The 19,978-nt window shown below is 36.0% G+C and overlaps 1 protein-coding gene across 5 annotated transcripts in view; it reads left to right on the top strand.

Moving 5' to 3' along the window:
* Positions 1-19,978, top strand: part of TJP1 (tight junction protein 1) — a 165,563-nt gene that overhangs the window by 2,729 nt on the left and 142,856 nt on the right. For all 5 annotated transcript variants that reach the window (XM_075765119.1, XM_075765123.1, XM_075765122.1 and 2 more), the window contains exon 2: positions 6,524-6,656. In XM_075765119.1, coding sequence (XP_075621234.1) covers positions 6,524-6,656 — 133 coding nt within the window. The remainder of the gene's footprint in view (positions 1-6,523; positions 6,657-19,978) is intronic.

Here is a 19,978-nt window from a genome sequence, read left to right as displayed (position 1 = left end):
TTGTAAGTGGAAGCACAGACATAATTTAATAAAAAAGGGTTAAAATGCTCATCTTTTTGTTGGTGGAGATAATCCACCTGAATCCTACTGAAAGAAAATGAAAAAGGTAACAGCAATGTTTTATTTTTCTATAGAGCATCTGTCACTCCAATTTTCTTCTGCTTTCCCCTCCAAAATGTAAGTCCTATTCTGTGATGCATGAAAGCAGAGCTACAAATGAAAACAAAACAAAAAAACCCCAAAGATGGACACCAATGTCTCATGATGGGTTAAGAAATTTGTATAAACTAGCTGGGAATAAAACAGACAATTGAACAAATAGAAGGAAGCTATGCTACAGGCTTGCAGTGGGAAGTGGTGGAGCCAGAAACTTACTTTTGTTTAATGTGGAATTTGATCACTTTATGAGGTTTATTTGGGGCAGTAGAGTTTTGGACTCTGTGATGGAGGAAGTTGCTGGAGTCCTGAACTGCTGATTCAGACCCTTTCTCATGTTTGTGCAGCATTGTAATCTAATATGTAGGAACCTAAATGAGATGAGTAGGATATTTTTAATTGTGTTGCTGGGGAGGACAGTGTTTGGATGCAAAACTCACCACCATAATGCTGCTGGTATGGGTAGAGTGCAGCATGGACTAACATTTGCTAAGGTGCTTGAGAGAAACTGACTACTGACCTGGAGCACCTTAAAACAGTAAATTGATGTAAATATTTATTGAAATTCCAATATATGCAACCAGAATACTTTTACAATGGGGAAAAGCTAAATCACATAACTAAGGCAAGCTATACACGTAGACCATAATTTCTTGTCACACTGAATATCTTTCTCTGCTGCAAGGAGAAGGAGCAGGCAAAAAGGAAAAAAAAAAAAAAAGAGAAGGAACAGCATATTCTAGCAACTCTAATTTCTTCTTACTAATATTCCCTTCTGTTTCTTACAGCATTTGTCCCTATTTTGAAAGGCTTCCTCTGCTTTGGCTTACTCCCTCTATGCTCCCCTTGGTGCAAGGGAGCGCAGCATCATGAAATAAGACAAAAAGCTCAGTTAGCATTTTCATTGTGAAGAATATTATGGAAATGGCTGAGGCTGTTCCCTATTTACCTTTCCTGCATCTTTTAAGAATGATTGGTAGTTGTCTGAGGGAGTCTAGGTTACAGAAAAGAATGCAGATGCAACGCAGTACAGAATTTGAATTTTGACAGGATCCAATTTACCTGTTTGGTGCTATTGTTAAAAGAATGTGTGATATAGAAGCCTGGATGTTAAATGATAGCTGCTTCTTGTAAGATATTGCACAGGTATGTTTATTTTCAAGCATAGGAGTAATCTTAGTTGAAATCAGTGAGGAGTAACCAGCATGTCTGGGATTAAGCATCAATCTAAAAGCTTTGTTGACTCAGAGTCTTTGTATTCAGGCTGAGGCTTGGATATAGAAGTCCAGGCTTATAACGAAGGATGCCTGTTTTATCATTAGGACCATCCCTAGGGAGAAAAGTGCCATTGTTTATGTTCTAAGTAGAACCATATTTAGAATAATCAAATAATGAAAAATGTCATTTTAGTATAGGAGAAAGAAAGCATCAAAGATTGAACCTCTTGGGTGTCTCTGTAGAAGTATGTGGAAAAGTACAGATCACCAGAATGGATGTTTTCCATTTTTGATTACTGGTTCCTCTTCATGTTTGTTTGAAATGGGGATAACAATTTCAGTTTATCCCATTGTAAAGGATTTCTTCGTGTTGAAAATTAGTTTGATAGCTTTTTTCCCTGATGAAGGTGGTATACTGTGCTTAGAACTGAAGATATTTGCAGAGGTGCACAAGAGTTTAGCATAGCAGTTGACTGCTCAGTGTTACTAGTCTTTATTTCAAAATTACCTTTTTTTTTTTCCCAAAAAAGTATTGAGTAACTACAACTGTTAGGTCTTCCAATCTGATCAGTGCGAGTAAGTTTCAACTTCTCCACCCTTGTGTTTGAGCCAGAACGCATACTGATCACGTTCAGCTGAGTCCAGCTAACATCCTCACCGTTTATAACAATAATAATTTGCTAGAAGTACCTAAATGCATTTTGTACAAGATAGGCAGACAACTTGCAGTATATATAAAGCTTAATAATTACGTCAGCATTGTAAGTCTTGTTGAGGCTATATAGTTGTCGAAAACTTGTCCTGTCTGAATTAACTCTTACATCAATACTACACTCAGAAAACAAATACAGAAAATGTATAATTTCAAGACTTGTTTTTTAAATATTCTGTTGTTGTCATTTGTAAAATTGTTCAGAACTCTAATCACTAAACAAGAAGAGCATTTTTTAAGTTCTTAAAATATGTTCAATCTAACTGGTCTGTCTAGAAAATAACATGACATTAGTAATTACAGACAAATTTAACTACAAAACCAGGTAATATTGAAGGTTGTTATAAATAGTAATTATGTGCAAGTAGAATATAAATGCATTATATACATTTCATCTAATTATGTTATGGTGTGTATTAAGTTGTTGGCCCTTGATATTATGCTGCACCTTGTGGTCACTGTTGCATAGTATTTTGTTAGGCTAGCATGTTCATCAGTGGAATACAGATACTGAAAGTTTAAGATTTTTGCTTATTTGCTTATTTTGCAAACTACAGAAGTGATTTAGAGTCATGGTTATGTAATCTGATATATGATGAGGAACCAGTCAAGGTCAATGAAACTGTTGTAAGAATTGTGGATAATAAGTAAGGGCCTCGGGCTCCAGGTGGGATTTACAAAATGGTTCAATTTTACTTGACTAAAATTTCCAAAAGCTCATGAATTGAGGTGCCTCAATTTAGGATTCCTGTGATGAGCTCCATTAGAAAGGTGTTATCTTTCTGGAATATTAAACACATTCTTTGCACAGAAACAGCTCATTTCAGACAAGGCATCTGGAATTGTTCCCTCCCTTCAAGGATCTTGATGCTATGTTCTACTTTTAAAGCTCTAGATTGCCTTGAACAGTTGTAGACTTTGATTCAAGAGTACTTGCCTTGAAGTAGTTCATGAGCTGCAGATGTTTTAAAAGGGTTTTTACAAATATTTCTGCTTTAACCTGTGATAATTCCTCTTCATCCCTGATGCGTGTACTACAGCCAGTGACTTAGCAAGTCACTTATTAATTTTGTATTAATTAAGCAATACAAATAAAAGATGAAAGGAAATAATTAGATGTAGTAAATCTAATGATTTTTTTTTTAAAGTTCAGGTGCCAGAACCGTAGAATATTGCATTGTGGTTTTAGTATTCATTTAAAAAGAATACTTATTTCTCTGATTACAATGAACACTTTGAGAACACAAAACAAGATGCAAAAGCGAGAAGGATTTAAAAACTGGGTTTTTTGGATTTTTGAATAATTTAGTTTCAAGTCAAGCTGAAACACTTTGAGCCTTATCTCATGAATTTGGGCTCACTGAAGATGACGCTCGTGTTTATCTTGCAACTTAATAGTCTTAACTTTTGACTCGTATTTCTTGTAGAAATTTCTAGTACTTGAAAGGGTTCCTGTTACAGTACTGCACAAGTTACTGGAAACAGAATCTTGAGAGTTTCATTGCTGCATCCAGCATTCTGAGAAGATGGGGTGAAACAGATCCAAGTCTGTCTCAGGTCTGGTATTGCTTCTCTTTGCTAAAACAGTAGGAGTAGCAGAGGTGCTGGAAAAGCTGATATTTAATGTCTTTGCACTTTTCCCAAAGTTTTCTTATCAGCCATAGAGTCAAACCCCCATGATTCTGTAAATATGGATATCTTGCATCATATCCTTCCTTTTGTGTGCAGTACAGTGCAAAGCTTCCAGATTCCCAGTAATGATATTGACTGGATTTTTCTTTGGTTGGTTAAATAATACTTTATTTCTTGTAAAGGCACTTAGAAATTAATTATTTTATAAAGGATTGAAGGGAATCTTTCAATTGTGATATTTCTTCCCAGAAAATTGTATTTTGATAGTTAAATGTGATTTTAAAAGCATTTTCCTGAATCTCAGAAGCAAACAAGTAATAGCCATAACTTATTCTCCAGCAGAATGAAATGGTGAATGGATTCCAGAGGCAGCAAGTTAATTTTTTCAAATGGCTTTAAAGAGTGGAGCTCCCAAGTAGAAGGGCCTTCAAAACATACCATTAGTTTAGTTCTTTGTTAAAACTACATAACTTTGATTAGCCCATTATTTTTACTTGTTTTTCTTTCACATAAGGCTTTTGTTATTTTATTTTTTTTATAAAGGCTTCTCAGTATCAGAAATCATTAAACGACTTGCAACTTAAAGAAATGCACATTTATAGGTAAGGCCCTAGAATAAGTGGTTTGAAATATAGTTCAAAAGTAAGAAAAGCCCAATGCCGCTTACAGCTGTTTAAAAAAATTTCTATTAAGTATAAGGAAGAAGTCTAATGTAACAAGCATTTAATTTGCTGAAGATGCCCATGAAGATTTATTGACCCAAGTGATAAGTAATGAAATAGGGAGCCCTCAGAGATTTTCTGGAAAGAGAATAAAGACTCTAGCTGTACTGAAACAATGGATCTCTCTGTGGGCTCCGACATCTGCATCTGACATGGACTCAGAATATGTACGGTTATGTACATTTGGATTAACTTTATCAGAGATGTTTGGCGAGCTCGGTAACAGAAGATACATTCATACAATAGAAATGTACTATCACCGTAAATGTCACTCTTGGTCTTTGGAACAAGAGTTGAGACTGAGCAACTGACTGTCTTTGGAAATTTATCCTAGTAATTCTTTAAGACATTTTAGCAGGGGATCTGTGGCATTTTTGTGGTTTCCATTCTGTGAACAAATATGTTACTGTAGTAACCAGACACATTTCTCAGAATTTAATCTATATATAATTATACCCACAAAATCTAGTGTGGTTTCAGCAGAAAATTTATAATACAATTAAAATGTCTGAATATTATAGTATGTTCTCACTTAGAAATTTTAATTTATCTTTGCAGTTAAAAGTTGGCAGTAAATTAACCCAAGGGGAAAAAACATCTAAAACAAATTACTGTATTATCAAGAGAATTTTACAGCAAGCTGTTTGTGTGTGTGCATGTGTAAAAACCCAAAAAACTCAGGCATCTGAAAGCAAAATATTGATTTGGGAATCACAATAAATCAACAAAAACTCAAGGGCTTCATCTTTATAAATTGAATAAGAGATTTGAAAAGATCTGTTTTCATTTTCAAGTTTGGTTATTGCAACTTTTTCTTCTCCCTAGCCTCTTATGAACATGCATTTGGACCTTTTATTGTGACCATGAAGCTATGTAGGCCTAGGAGTCTCACTAATCAAACAAGTGCATTCAGCCTGTGGTTATTATATTTTGCACTTTGAATTTTCTATTTCAAGTGTAAACGTGCCCCACTCTATGCAATGTCCTTTTCTGGTGATGTGTATGTATGAGACATCTCCACCTTTCTTTTTTGTAAAAACGTTTATGTACATATCAAAACCATTAATTCTAAGTAAAAGACCCCAAAACACATACTTAAATATTTTTTTGTGAGAGGAATCTTAATGGTTACAGAGAAAAACCCTGAACTCCTGTCCGTAGTCTTGGGAAATGCAAAAAAATACATACTACTCATTTAAGCCAGTTTTTGAAGTCTCTGGTGGCTGCAGTTGAGAAATCATATGAAAAGTGTAAATCTGCACATTAAGAATGTTACATTTTGAGGTGATTCTTGGTAAGCGTATTTGCTGAAATGGGGTTTTCCTTTTTCTAACGTGGTGTCAGACTGACTAGAGACTATTTTGCATTTAAAGTATTGACCTCACAAACCTTAATACATTTGATTAATTGTTAACCCCACTTCTACTCATTAGCAACTTCCAACAAGCTCCTTGAAATACGGATTTCTTACTCAAAATGTTTTAGTTATGAACTCCCATTAGGGCAATGTGTAGACTACGGTGTGATGAAAGACCTTATAAAGTGTAGTTCCTTAATATATTACCCCTATAACTTTAACAGATCCTATTAATTTCATTGTTGTTCATCATTACTCATTGCTAGAATAGCTGAAGTACCATTAGCACTCAAACTGGAAAAGGTCAAATGCCAAATACTGTCAGGCTCCTTCTGATTTAACTGACAGTCATCAACATGTATCACAGGACTCAGTTTTTCACTGAATTAATAGAGAAAAATACTCCTGATAGTTTTTCAGGAGTTAAATGCATTTTTGTGTGATCTGTCTTTTTTTCTGATACTTCTTACTTTGGTACAAAAATGTTGACTATAATGTGTTTTTGACTGAATCTGCAAGCAGCAATGGACTTGATGGGAGCTAAATTTCTTTACACTTTTGTTTGTCTTATTTTGGCGCTTACAGATTGAAATCTAAAGCTTAGAATGGCCTTCTTTCTTTGTATAGCATGACAATGTTTTTTCCTTTGTAATTTTTTACTTTAAGCAAATATATTAAATAAAAACATATATTCTTTGTCTGATATGTGCCTCTCTCTGTTTGGCAGGGTAACTCCATCTTCTGAAAATCCCAATGGTGCTACCTGTAGTGTAAGTCAGGGAAAGCCCTCTTTAAGAAGAATAAAAGGGAGAATACACAGAAGCAAAAGTCTCGATAGTATTGATTTCTGTGAATTCACTGTAAGTACCATATCTTTTACATTTATCCTATATGAAGTTATGAGAATCTTGCTAATAAAGCAGTTGTCTCTCTTGCATTGGGTTTATCTCTTTGTCAGAGTTAGAAAAGGTATTGTACTTAATGATGGTGTAACTGCAGTTCTGCACTGGCAGATGTTAAGAACAGTGATGTTGCTTGTATAATTAGTGATACATAACTATGTTGTTGTTCTTCAGCAACCATTAGATATAAATTATGATGTCAGATTTTAATATTGCGGCCTGCATAAGATGAAGAAATTAACTGGAAATAGAGTAAACATGAAAAATGAAATATGTCTTCAAATTCTGTTTTTATATTTAGACTTTGGAAGTTGCATTTGAAGTAAAATTATTTTTTACAAAACCCACAAAATTATTTTAGTTGTATATGGCTATAATAGAGTACTAGAAAAAGAAATAAATGTTCCTAAAAGATGTGGATGCTTATAGCACTTAAAAGCTAGTATTACAGATGATATCTTACTATAGTTAAACAGTACTGGTATAAACTTATTTTCTTCTCTTTGATTGGGGTGTAGATATGTTTGGTTTATAGTTTCAGAAAATTCAGTCATGGTTTCAAGGAAATCTTATAGGTGATGGTTTAGAGATTTAGCTGAATTGAGAGAGAAAACTGGAAGAGATTTTTACAAAACTTGTAATTCAGGAGGAGTTGTTTATATTCAAATAATGGAAGAAGAGAAATTGTTACTATGAAAGAATGTTGGACATAGGGGTAGATTTCCTGCTCTTTATACTGTTTACAAAATATTAGAATGAGTGCTAAACATGGTATGTTTTCAAAAATTCTTTACTGAGAAACCATTAACAGCTGCACCTCTCAACCAACCTGGGGGGAATTTGGCCAAAACAAATTATATTCTGATAAATTAATATCATGTAGATTTGAAATACTAAAATAGTGTCAAAGAATATGTTAAATTAGCAACTGGTTATTAAATATGAGGATGAAAGAGATAGATAGGAAATACGTGCTATCTTTAAAACGTACAAATCAATAGTGACATGGAGCAATTGTCTGGCATTATGTGGTAATATAAACAATCTAACTAAAATGTTCAGATGCAATTTGGGGAAACATCTTTATCTAAAGCATGACAATGGTTTGAGTGTTTTGCACCATTCAGGATGGTATTTTTTACAGATGATGCCAATGGCAGAACTGTTTTTTTTTTTCTTAGGTCTGTTTTGTTTCCAGTTACAAAGTCTTGTAGTGCTGTCTTTGGGACAAAGAGCTTGTTGTTTGCTGTTCAAGGAGGTAATTAAATGAGTAGCAAGGATTTGAGATTTAGTGTATTGTATGGTGTCCAGATACTTCTAGCAGTGCAAGTACTGCAAAGCCAGGTCCCATAGCTGGGAAAACACGTGTGCAGTGAGCCTGTGTTCAGTTCTGTGCTGTCAGTAGCTCACATTGCCTAATTTAAAGCTCGTTTTGGTGTGTCTGTCCGAACTGTTGTCACAGCAGTGATATTGGTGTAATCATTACCTTACTGAAGGTTAAAAATTCCGTTAGGGAACGAGATTACTGAAACAATAATTTTAGCTTGTGCTATATGGGTCTTCATCTGTGTGGTCCTATTAAGGAGTTTTATCTAAATCTATCTCTACTCTTGGGGCCTTCAAAGAAAAAGAGATTATAGCCAACGGTAAAAAGAAATCTTGCATGCCATAGAACCTTTGCAAAGAGGTTTGAGACAGATAATAAAGGGGCACGTCTATATCTTTAGCATACAAATGTGTAGAGTATGTACATGTATAAATTCATATATTAATAGCTAAGTATTGCTAATTAGGATCAGGACAGGAAGCTCACTTTCTATTCTGAAGTCTCATGTTAAAGGATGATACAAGTTTAAATAACTAAGCACACAAATCAGACTTATAAATATGGATTTTTTTACTGCCACATAATTTAGAATCATACTGAATTCTTTCTTATACTGTATAATGGTACTTTTATTGTTTTAAAATTGTGATTAAAAATATATCTAAAGAAATAATTGAGGAAATTAGCAAGCCTAAGTCTTTCCAGAGTGCTCCCAGAACTGAATGTTTTTCATGTTAAGCATTTTTTTCTAGTAAGAAAGCTCAGGCACTGGCAGGTAGAATAAAATTGAAAACAAAAGATTTAATAAATGTGAGAAATTCTTTTAGACAATGAGGGAAGAGAGCTTTTTAAGACTTTCTCTTTACAATGGTTTCATACTGTAGTATATCCATTTTATGCACAACAAAGATGAAAAGTTTCATATTTAAATATGTGGATAATTTATATGCTGACAAACTCAAAGTAATTTGAGCATCCAGTGAACTGTTGGTTTTCTTCATCATGTAATGAGATTGAGATCCGTTAATAATTCTGAGTGTTACTGGATTTCACTTTAAAATAAGTAATGCCTATGTTCATCCCAAACTGATCTTTTTTTTTGTAAACCTTCTGTTCCCTATCGCTAAGCAAATTCTTACTGAGGACAAGTCCTAACAGCAGAAAGACATAAAAAAAAAAGTTACGCTTTCTTTTCTCCAAGTGTGAAGAAATGTGTCCCCAGTGGGAAAGTTCTAGATTTCCATGCAATATGCAAAAATTTAATACATGAAAATACTGTATTTACTACTTTACTGTGACTTCAACTGTGGCAGGGGATAAGTTGTGGGAACCACACTAAGCTGGAAGGCTTATTAAAAAACAGGGTTATTCTTTGCAAGGGAGGGGATAACCAGCAAAGAGCCTGTTGCACATGTAAAATTTCAGTGGAGGCCAAAGAGTGACTTGGAGGGAATACCATGGGCACCTTCAGAGGGTTGTCTGAAACAATGCAATGCTGCCAAGTTTCTTGTTTACCACAGTTAATAAAATCTGAAGTTTGTAATATTAATGGCTTTTAGTTATATCTATGGCTCTTCATATAGATGATATACTTAAGAATGCTAGTGAGGGCTTTGCCTATAAAACCTCATTATTGGATGGCCTGCTGCTGCAATGACTGTACTGCAAGCCTCAGGTATTTGTGAGAGACTGTCAAAGTGCATGACTCCTGGTTGGTGAATTGCATACCTGTGTTACCATCCTGTAGCTGGCTCATGCTGTAGTATGCTTAACATCCTTTTAGGAGGTATAAATTCTCCCTGATTACAAGCAGTGGGAGTCTGCAGGATTGCTGACAAAATCTGGGTTTTATTTCCTAGTGAGAGCTCAGCTGTCTTAAGTGGATGATACTGGGGTTTGTAATAGTGATGCTTCTTGTTACTATTTTGCTAAGACAGCAAGTGAGAACATAAAGCAGTGAAATAATGTTAAGCCACAGGATGATAGTACAGCAGCTCCCTTAAAACGTGTATCCGTCTTCAACTTCTTTCATCCTTTTTCTTTTCTTTATCCTTTCCATGTATTAGTGCTACCACTCAGATTAGGACCTGTTCCCACAAACTAAGTAAAACCTGTTTTATTGCCCTTCAGATAAGGAGTATCATCATACTGTGCTTCCCAAGATATTAGCCCTTGAAATACTCAGCTTTAGTGATGCGTATAAAAAAACCCCAAACTGTATTTTTTGTTGGATATTGGTAAATGGTTATCTGCAACCCAGCAATGTTGCAGAACTCCTATGCCATGTTGCAGAAAACTTGGGAGAAAAGAGAAAGAATATGATTATCAGCTCTCAGAGAAAGATGTAGAATGCATACTACCTTGTAGAATGAGCTTGTCACACTATTATTCATTACATCCATGTTTTAGTGTTTATTACACTGAAACAAACTTTGGCTTTGCGCAAGCTACCCTGTATAGCATTAGCACTTCTGAGTCCAATTCATCGGCAGGGATTTTCTTGTACTAGGCTCTGTGCAAACACAAAATGTTTACTCTCAAGGACCTTACAATCTATTTATAACAATAGGTAAGATGTGACTAACCTTTGATTCTTTAGCCGCATATGGCTCTCAAGCTGTTCAAGTGCTGCACTGGTGCTAGGGCTTCTGAAGGTCATGTTGGGATACAGGTGCATTTTGGACTGCCATACATGATAGAGCACTGGGGCCGCTGGGGAGTAGTCATCCTCCATTGTGTGTAAAGTACCTTGGGATTCTATATGACAGCTCTGAGGTGTATGAATGGAGCTTGTGGTTGCTGACCATATGACAGATTTTGTGCGTGTCTCATAGTGTTACAAACATTGACCACCCCTACAATGTGTAGATGCAGAGAAATTGTTCCCTTTCCTTGCAAGACAGTGATGATGTTTTTGTGGGAATGACAGCAATGGAGGCTTTGTTGAAAGCATTTATAAGGAGCTTGTCTTATGAACTTTATTGGTGATGGAATGTCCAAGAGATCTTATTTTTCATTTTTAGTATTGTCACTCCTTGGACTTGAGAAATTACTAAAATCAGCATCTTGAAAACTGTATGTTTAAAGGAATATGGACATAACACTTTCCTGCTAAAACCAGCCCTTGTGGAAGAAGGAGCTGTCCTTGGAAATCAGAGCACTGCAGTTATTTACAATATGAACAAGTCCAGTTCTGCATATTTTCTGGAGGCAGCTGGTGCTAGCCTGCTCTCAGTAAACACACACAGAGCAAGTTTTCAGTTAACCTACAATTATAGCGAAGCAGATAATCTCCAGTGTACTTCCACTTGCGTTAGGATGGAATTCCAAGGAGTAATTTTGCAAAATGTTATAGAAATGCCAAGTCTTTTTTTTTTTTTTTTTCCTCTGTTCTTTTCTAGTCTTACCTTTTTCAGATGCATTGTTTTGTCTCTTCTCACCAGGTACTGACAATGAAGTGAATTTGGTTAGAATTGCTGTGTACTACTGCTTTAGAGGTCAGTGGATGTCAGCATGCAAAATACAGAAGTAACACAGTAGGGTAGGAGATTACCCCAAAGAGGAGGAAAGAGAGACAGCTAAGTACAAAGGGCAGTCTGAATAAAGCACTGTCGAATGCACAACGAAATGGAAGAGGGAACAAAGAAAGAGATAATCAGAAAGTGAGAATTAGCTAATGCATGATTGCCCCTTTTAGATAGGGAATGCACATGTTCACCTATAATGTTAATTTTTAGTTCACTGTAGTAAGTATTATGCCATTGGATGGATACGAGATCTTGTATGCTTCCTTGCAGAGGAGGGGTAGAAACTGTATTTCTCTCTGTGCTTGCCTGCTCTCATTAGCAGGATGGAGTGATTGACCTCGCATGCTCTCTGCGGGGATATGTGTGTGCCCAGCATGCTGTATGTGCAAGGAGGTGCATGTGCACCAGAGTGCTCCGAGACCAGCTGTGAGTGAGTGTCTGTACATTATTTTGCTGTGGCTGTTGTTACTAGGTGTTTCACCTGCGTTAGAATATGCAATGAAGTTTTGAGGCTGTTGAGGGGCTGTTTAAGTGATTAACTTTCATGGATGTTTGTGATGACATCCTTATTTTACTTCCTCAATCTCTTGGGTAGATTTCTAAAGCATATGACAGGCTGAAGAATCAATTTGTTGTTTGAAATGTCCTTACCAGGACATCGGGTAATTGTTGCCCCACTCCCCCAGTGAAAAAAATCTAGTGATCAGAACAGGATGCTGTACTGTACTGCGTAACTAGTTGGTAGAGCATATTGCTGAGCAAGGCAATCTAGTCTGTACTGAAGAACATGGGTTTATTGCAGTTTCTATTTTATTTAATCTAACCCAAACTCATCTTCCCTTTGAATTGCCTTATAAATGGCTTCTGAGGTGGTAGATATTATTCTGTAGTTTGACTTTTTTTTTTTAAATAATTTGTTCTGGTTTTATACTTTCATTTGTCTTAATTTTTCCTGCTGAGTATTTTAATTTGAATATGTGTCTGTAGAACTAGTAAAATGATAAATGAATAATAACATAAATTATATATGTTGGAGTTATTTCTTAGGATGGAGACATAAGAACACTGACATTCTTTAAAAAGTCCTGCAGGTATTTTGATCGTGTCTGTAGATATGGAAAGAATTCATTAGCACAGCTGGAGTCTTGTGGATGCCCTTAATTTGTTACTGTTCAGGGAAGTGTGGTTGTTATGCAGCTGTTTCTGAGAATTAAATCCTCTATAGTAGCTCAGACTTGCTCAACAAAATTGTTGTTGTACTGTGACTCATTTCTAATAATAATTTCATCTATTGATGATATATGAACACAGCACTGACCTGAAACAGTACAGCCAGTTTTGGCCAGTTTGTTTTACCTAAGATAGTTTCAATGATAAAAAAAAAAATTATTTAACTAATTAACACATTTTACAGTTAATGAAAGTACTTTATATCTTTCTTTTATATTGTATTGGTTGAGTATGTAGAAAACAATGCAGAAAAATACATTACTACTGGTTTAACATATATAGTTAATAGTTTTAAATACAGAAAAAAATCTTTTTTTTGTAAAAAAAAAAAAAAAGGTGTTGGAACAACTTTTGAGCTGTAATACTGATGGAAAGAGAAGAAACTGTAGGCTTTTGATCCAAGATTACAGCTCCTCTGGGAAAGAGGAGTATATTTTCAGCATTGTTTATTCTGTCATCTTGCTTTTTATTTAAAAACAAATCCAAAATTTTATGTAAGAACTATTCTAAATGTCGAGGCAAATTATTAAGTCTCAAGCATAATAATAGGTGAAGTTTGTGCAGCTTTAAGATTAACGTAGGGATGTTAACCATAAATGAATAGTTAATTTGCTAAATTCTAAATTGTGATTGACCTTGATATGTGTTTCTGAATTGATTCAAACTGATTGATTTATGTTTCCGAATAAATTCAGCACTCCAGTTTAAATCTACCAAGCATATTAACTCCATAATAGTCATTATAATGGGTTTACATTTAATTTTAATTAGAAATATATTTTTGAGCAAGTATGTTTTTTAGGTTATTTTTATTTCTTCTCAGGAATTATGAATTGGGGCAGATGGAACTGTACTGGAATACTCTCTGGCATTTGTTAGAGTAATACCTGGTTGGTTACTTCAACACCATCATACTTCTGTATGATCGTGACTTGTCAAGTCTTTCATTTCTTAAGGAAATGTCGAAAGATATGTAGGCCATCATGTAGTTTGTCTTTAAGTTATATAATACCAGATCCCTTTTGTGTGGTTGTATAGGATGCTAGCGTAATGTATTCAGTCTCAATATTGCCGTGGACATGCAGTTACCTCCCAGGGAATTGAAGCTCCAAGCAGGATGAAGGTCCAATTGTTTGTCCTTCAGGTAGCCCAGGGATCCAGGGGAGCAGAGGTGGTTGAGAATGACAACTATCTCTGTTTCTGAGGTACCTCTGTGAGCTCCCTTGAATGTCTTAATTTCTGAACTGGATTCTGTCTGCATCCACATGATAATCAATGTTGTATTAAAGTAATTTGATGGGATGACTCAGGGAAAAGAATAACATTCATATAAGTATAAGCTTCTTTAGGTAAATGTTAATCTCTTTTTTTTTTTTTTTCCTTCTGAAAATCAAGATTTCTTGTTATAGATTAGATACCCTAACATTTTGTTAGGTGTTACATATTTATGTAGTAAATAATTGTTTCTGTCCAAAATAATTTTTATGTGAGTGAATCTAAACTGGTTTTGAGCCTAAGTGCGTTTATCTTTCATGCCAGAAATTCTTCACTGCTTTATTTCTAGAGTAGAAGTTAAGATTATATTGCTCAATCTATTTTCCTGTTATTGATAGATTTTATTTGTTTGACCTTTCTGCACTGTTGTGTTCAAAGAGAGGCAGATTGTTGCAGTCTTTGTTTCCTCATATATAACCAATTTCTGTTGCAGGCTCTCAGCCTTGTGCTTAAAAATAGCAAATAACAGAAGTGTCAGTATGAATGGCTTTTCAAGTATATCACTAGAATGTATATGCTGAGAATTCTAGTAGCATGTCTGTTTCAATATTTTTATTAGATTGTAGGGGGTTTTTTGGGTTTATTTGGATTCTTGGTTTGGGTTTTTGGTTGTTTTTTATGGCTTGTGCCAATTTTTTGGCCTTACCAGAACTGTTTCCCCTTGCAAAGTAGATTTCGTGAGTGATTAATTCTAAAGGTCTTTAAAATTTGGGGTTTATTCTTTTTTAAAAAAAAAGTGGGGTTTTTGTGGGTTTTTTTTGTTTTGTTTTGCAAAAGCTGCTTGGAATTTTCTGTCATGAAATACATGTCTAAATGTGGGCACCAGTGGCAAGTCGGCAAAGATATAGTAATTTAATGGAAATTATCATGATCCCATCATGTAAGTACAGTCAGCCTCAGTATGCAGTCTTCGGTGAGGGCAGAAATTTTTCTTGCTACTTTTTTCCATCAAAAAATGGAAATGTTCCCCATGACCTTCAGGCCCTTAGTTTCTGTTCCTGAGACAGTAACAAGATCCTTTGGTCTGTGCCCAGCAATACTGCAGGAACCCTTCTGGTTAAGAATGGGAATATCAGTATTCCCTGCACACTTAACACTTGTTGGTGCACTAAAATGAACAGAAGAATATTTTCTTCCTGAAATAGGGGAATTGATCTACGTGAAAAATCAGAATATCTTCATAACTTATGCACAAAGACAACAGCCACAGTTATAATTAAGGTAATTTAAGCAACAAGCCTTTCACTAAGTGGGATTCTCTTGAAGTGCCCATCTCTTGGTACTCTCACCAAGAAGTGGTTCAGTCAGACGGGCCAGCTTGGTATGGAGGTACTTTTTCAGTTTTCCAGAGGAACAGGAACAGATTTATTTGTAAATGATGCAGACAAAATGTCTGCTAATGTTGTGGTCATACTTAGTTTTGTCTTGATAAGCCCAAAGACACACTTAGTCAAATATTAAAGGAGAAGCTGAGAAGCAAACTGGCCAAAATCTTGAAATGCATTTGGCCTCAGTAGAAGGTCTTTGAAATTACGGTTTTTCTTAAGTTATGATAGAAGAAGTATTAATCAAAATATTCTATAACTGCGACACTCTAGTCAGAATTGCTAGCAGAACACTCTCAAAGTGGGTACTTCACAGCACTGCGTTAATTTCTTTCTTTACACTTTGAAGAAGGTCTTTTTAGTTACACAGAAAGATGAGAAGATAGTGTGGGTTCCTGAACAGCTGTAGAATATCTCTTTTTACACTCAGCTATGCTCAAGGTTATCTGCCACTATCCAGATGCTGTTGTGCATGTCTGTCTATGTAAATTATATAAAAACATAAATACACATGTGTTGTATACAGACTTGCATGCATATTGCATTTAATATACAAAATTTTACTGGTTAAGGTCAGTTTTTGTCAGCATCTTCTCCACATAAATTTTAGAGTTTTGTTGACCAAACACTGCCTGTGAAATTATACTGTCTCTGCCAGTAGCAAGCATCTCCAAGAGCAGGGCCTGACCCTAACCAGGCAGTCCTTCAACAACAGTTGTAAAATGTCATCGTCACCCTGTCAAGGTCTGCTTTTACCAACTTTTTTCTTTGCTCTCTAGAAGTCCGGGTGCTCAGGAATGTGTCATCACTCAAGTAAAATACTGCTTTTCTTTATTCCTTCTTCACCATTCCAAATAATTCTCCATCTAATCCCTTCCCCATCTTTGCCATCTGAATGGCTGAGGAACGTACCCAGGCAGGGAACAATGGAATTTGCCATTAGCAGATGGTTTATTTTAAGAGGATGCACCAGTACTAATGTAGAAGAATTGACAGGATACTCTCAGCAGTCAACAAAAATTTTGAAATATGGGCTGTAATATAAGGTTTTGCTGCAGTCACTGGGCAAATATTAAAAAGAAATAAAAAGATGTTAAAATAATGGAAATTTAATTCTATACATTGAAAGTTGAAAATTAAGTACATTCCACCCTACGCCTAAGTCTTCAACCTAAATGCAGAATAAAATAAAAAAGATTGATTGTAGCCACCTTGGAATTCAGACTGCATGAATTTGCAAAAATGTTATGGCAAACTTCTAGTAGATTGTTGGGGTTTTTAGTCCAAAGAATTTTTTTATTTTTGAAGTCTGGGGCTGTGAATAGAAAACAAACTGTTTTCTAAGCTGTGCTTAGCCAGAATAAAGAGTTAGAATGCATTAATGGAATAGGGCAGTTAGCGTGGGCTGGCTCATCGTTCTTGCAGCAGCAAAGACACTTTTAGTTTGCAGAGATTCTGGTTTCTGTTGGCACAGGTGTCCTTTTGTCCTCTGGCACAGTTTTCCTTGATTTTTCAAAGAAATATTGGATGTTTGTTGCCTGTCTATATCTAAGAAGAGCAGCTTGCTTCTCCCACTGGTATAATATGCCTTTGCTTATTGCTCTGCGGTATTCCGCGAGGGAGCATCCAGGACTGGATAACCTCTAAAGAGCAGCTGCCTTTGGATATTTGGCACTGTTATTAGCAATATACTATTGGGATCACAGGCTCCTGTAATAAATTTAGCAATCTTGGCTGCACTATCGCTATCCTTATCTAGCACCCCTCAGAGCTACAGAATTTGCAAAGTACATATCCTTTTCTCACTGTGGTGAATGCCACTGCATGAATAGGAAGCAAATACTAAATGTTTGTGTTTTTATGAAGATTTGACATTTAACTTTTTGATATCTACTGACTTCCTCCAGCTGTATACTGTGTTGCCTTTCATTGCCCTTGAGGACAGCCCATGGGAAGGGGGCTGAAAGGTTGTTAATGACAAAGAAGGAGAAAACTCAGCAAAGAGGAGATAAGCTCTTGGAGCTGCCCAGATTTTCAGAAACCAGAGAGTGCTTTCTGAACATGCTCAGAAGGTAAGTTAGAAATAGACAATGCTCAAGTCTGAGCAATACGCTTTTCAGTGAGGTTTCTTGCAGGTCTTCAGATAAAGGGAAAATAATAGTCGCATATTCCAGTGTAACATGGAGATCTTACAACATAACCTAACTACAAACACAGTTTTCTCCCCCTCCTAGAAAGCCATCAAGTCTTATTCTTTGACCTGACTCTGATGAATGTAGAATAAGATGATTGTGAATTCACATACAAAGTTGGATGCTGCCTGAAGTGCCCAGGCAGTGCTTCAGCTGCACTTTTTTTAGGCCTATTTTTCACATGTGGACAGTAAAACATTGCTTTGTGAAATCACAATTCATTTACTCTAATGAGATAGGGATGTGAGCTCCCAAATGAGCAATCCCTCAGCAGCAGTGTGAAGGCTTTTCACAATTTAATCTGGATATGCTGTCTATATTCTTTTATTCTTAAACATGTGATCCCTGTGAAACTTGGTTGACCAAATTAACTAAGTTCGACTTGGTTATCTATCAGTGTTTGCGTAACCAGAGAACTACACGGCTTTTCCTTTCTCTATCTAGAAGGTCATGTAGGGGTGGCCTAAATCAGACTTTTTCATATTGCACCACCTTACTAAAAGATTCTTCCAGTAACTGCATGCAGTATTTCGTCTATGATGTTCACTGTCAACAGTTTTGGGCAGTATAACAAAATAGCTTGGGATACCCGGTTGATTACTATCGAATCAAGTACATGCAAAGCAATAGCAATCCACGGATGCAAGCACCCAGAGCTGATCTGCCTTCATTTCTCCACTTAGTGCAATTCTTCTGTATGTTCACAGGCAAACAAGAATGAGTTCAGACACGTGCCCAGAAATGTGATGCGTTAATCCAAAAGTTCTGTGGCCAATACTTTGTAATCTCATATTTGCATTACCTCTTCTAAAGTATCTGTTTCATGGATTCAGATCTGCTGCTGTGCATTCTGTGAGGGAATCGTGGCACTTTAAGATAGGTGCACAAAGAAATACAAATTGGGATGGAAAACAGACAATTTTTTAGAACGAGTGTAAAACTTGGAAGATAATGGATGAGTCAGGAGGATTTTTTGGACTTGATCCCAGACACCTAAAATTCCCTGACAGGAGCTTAATTTTTTTTCTTCTACCACTGCAAACTTTTCCATTTAAGATAGTACCTAGAATGGTGCCTGCACTCTGTGGAGTGCTCACAAAAGTGGTAACGCACAATTTGCAGTGTTACACATCTTCTGCTGATGCGTACTGTCTTGTGAAGATGTACCGGTATGGGCAGCAATTGCAAGTGTAAGTTACCAGCAAAGCATTACAAGTAGCTCCCTGCCAGCAGAAATCTTTCTTGTAAAGTTACTGTTTCTGCTGATAATATGGGATTTTCAATGAGGAGATTGTGTTCTTTTCAGACCATACCTTTAAAAAGGGTCTTCGACAAACTGATGAGACTAATACACTGTGCAGGCTTGGGATGAGACATTTGGGGTCTTTGACTAGATGATACTTCATGGTTTCCAAAAAGACCAGCTGAAGATCTGCAGTTATATTTTTGTCTCTTAATGATTTTCCTTACTCGGGGGTTGCAGGGGCTTTTATGTTAATATTTACATAGCTGGTCTTCTGTTTCTTGTTTTCATCTTCAGCTTTTGTGGTTCTTAGTATTTATTTTACAGTAGTACTTAAAGCAGCACCCTGTTAGCATCAGAGTCCCACTACACCAGATGTTCTACAAACATGGAAGATTAAATTCTCTAAGCATCAAATATGTTAAAATGTGTTAAAAAACCCCACTAGTGCAGATACATCAATTAAAATTAATAAGGTACAGATGGCTTATCACCATAGTGATAGTTTGGGTTCCCCTACTTTTATCTGAGGCAAGGCACTGCATGTAACTCTTAAGCATTTGCTCTTCCAGCTCTTCACTTCCATACAAACATCCTAAAATATTAAATATTCAGCAAACTGAGCTGAATTTGTCCTGAAATCACTTTTTGTTAGGGCCTGTAGTTACTGTGGTGTTAAAACACGGACACGTGTACTGCCTTTTCCGTGGCTGCCCTAATTAAAAGTAGGAGTGGATGCTCAGCATCCCATCAATGGGGAGAACTGTGTGTAAGAATATTAGAATGGAGCTCATTGAAACGAGAGGGATTTGGGGAAGCAGAATGGCAACATAAAAAGGAGTTGTTGGCAGACCATAATGAACAGGATAAATGTGGGATTGAACAAAACAAACGTGCTGTAGGGGCACGCATGGGAGGAAACTCAGCCAGTGCATTTTTACTCAGAGGACGTAGCCTGGAATGTATGTTTAAAGGCTGTATGTTCTTAGGAGAAATATCATCGAGGAAACACCTTGAGTGAAATAAGGAATGTTTGAGAGGAAGAAGGCTGAGAGTAATAGTGCTTTTTAAAAATATTTGCATTTTGAAAAGAGAAAAATTCTGACAGTATTAGTTGTCATCATTTTGTTTATGGTTCATAATGTGATGTAAGAGGAGGAA

Source organism: Balearica regulorum, chromosome 12 (genome assembly GCF_011004875.1).
Source record: "Balearica regulorum gibbericeps isolate bBalReg1 chromosome 12, bBalReg1.pri, whole genome shotgun sequence".
NCBI classification, from domain to species: Eukaryota; Metazoa; Chordata; class Aves; order Gruiformes; family Gruidae; genus Balearica; species Balearica regulorum.
Note: the sequence above shows the minus strand (reverse complement) of the source record. Positions and strands in the feature narration are given on the sequence as shown.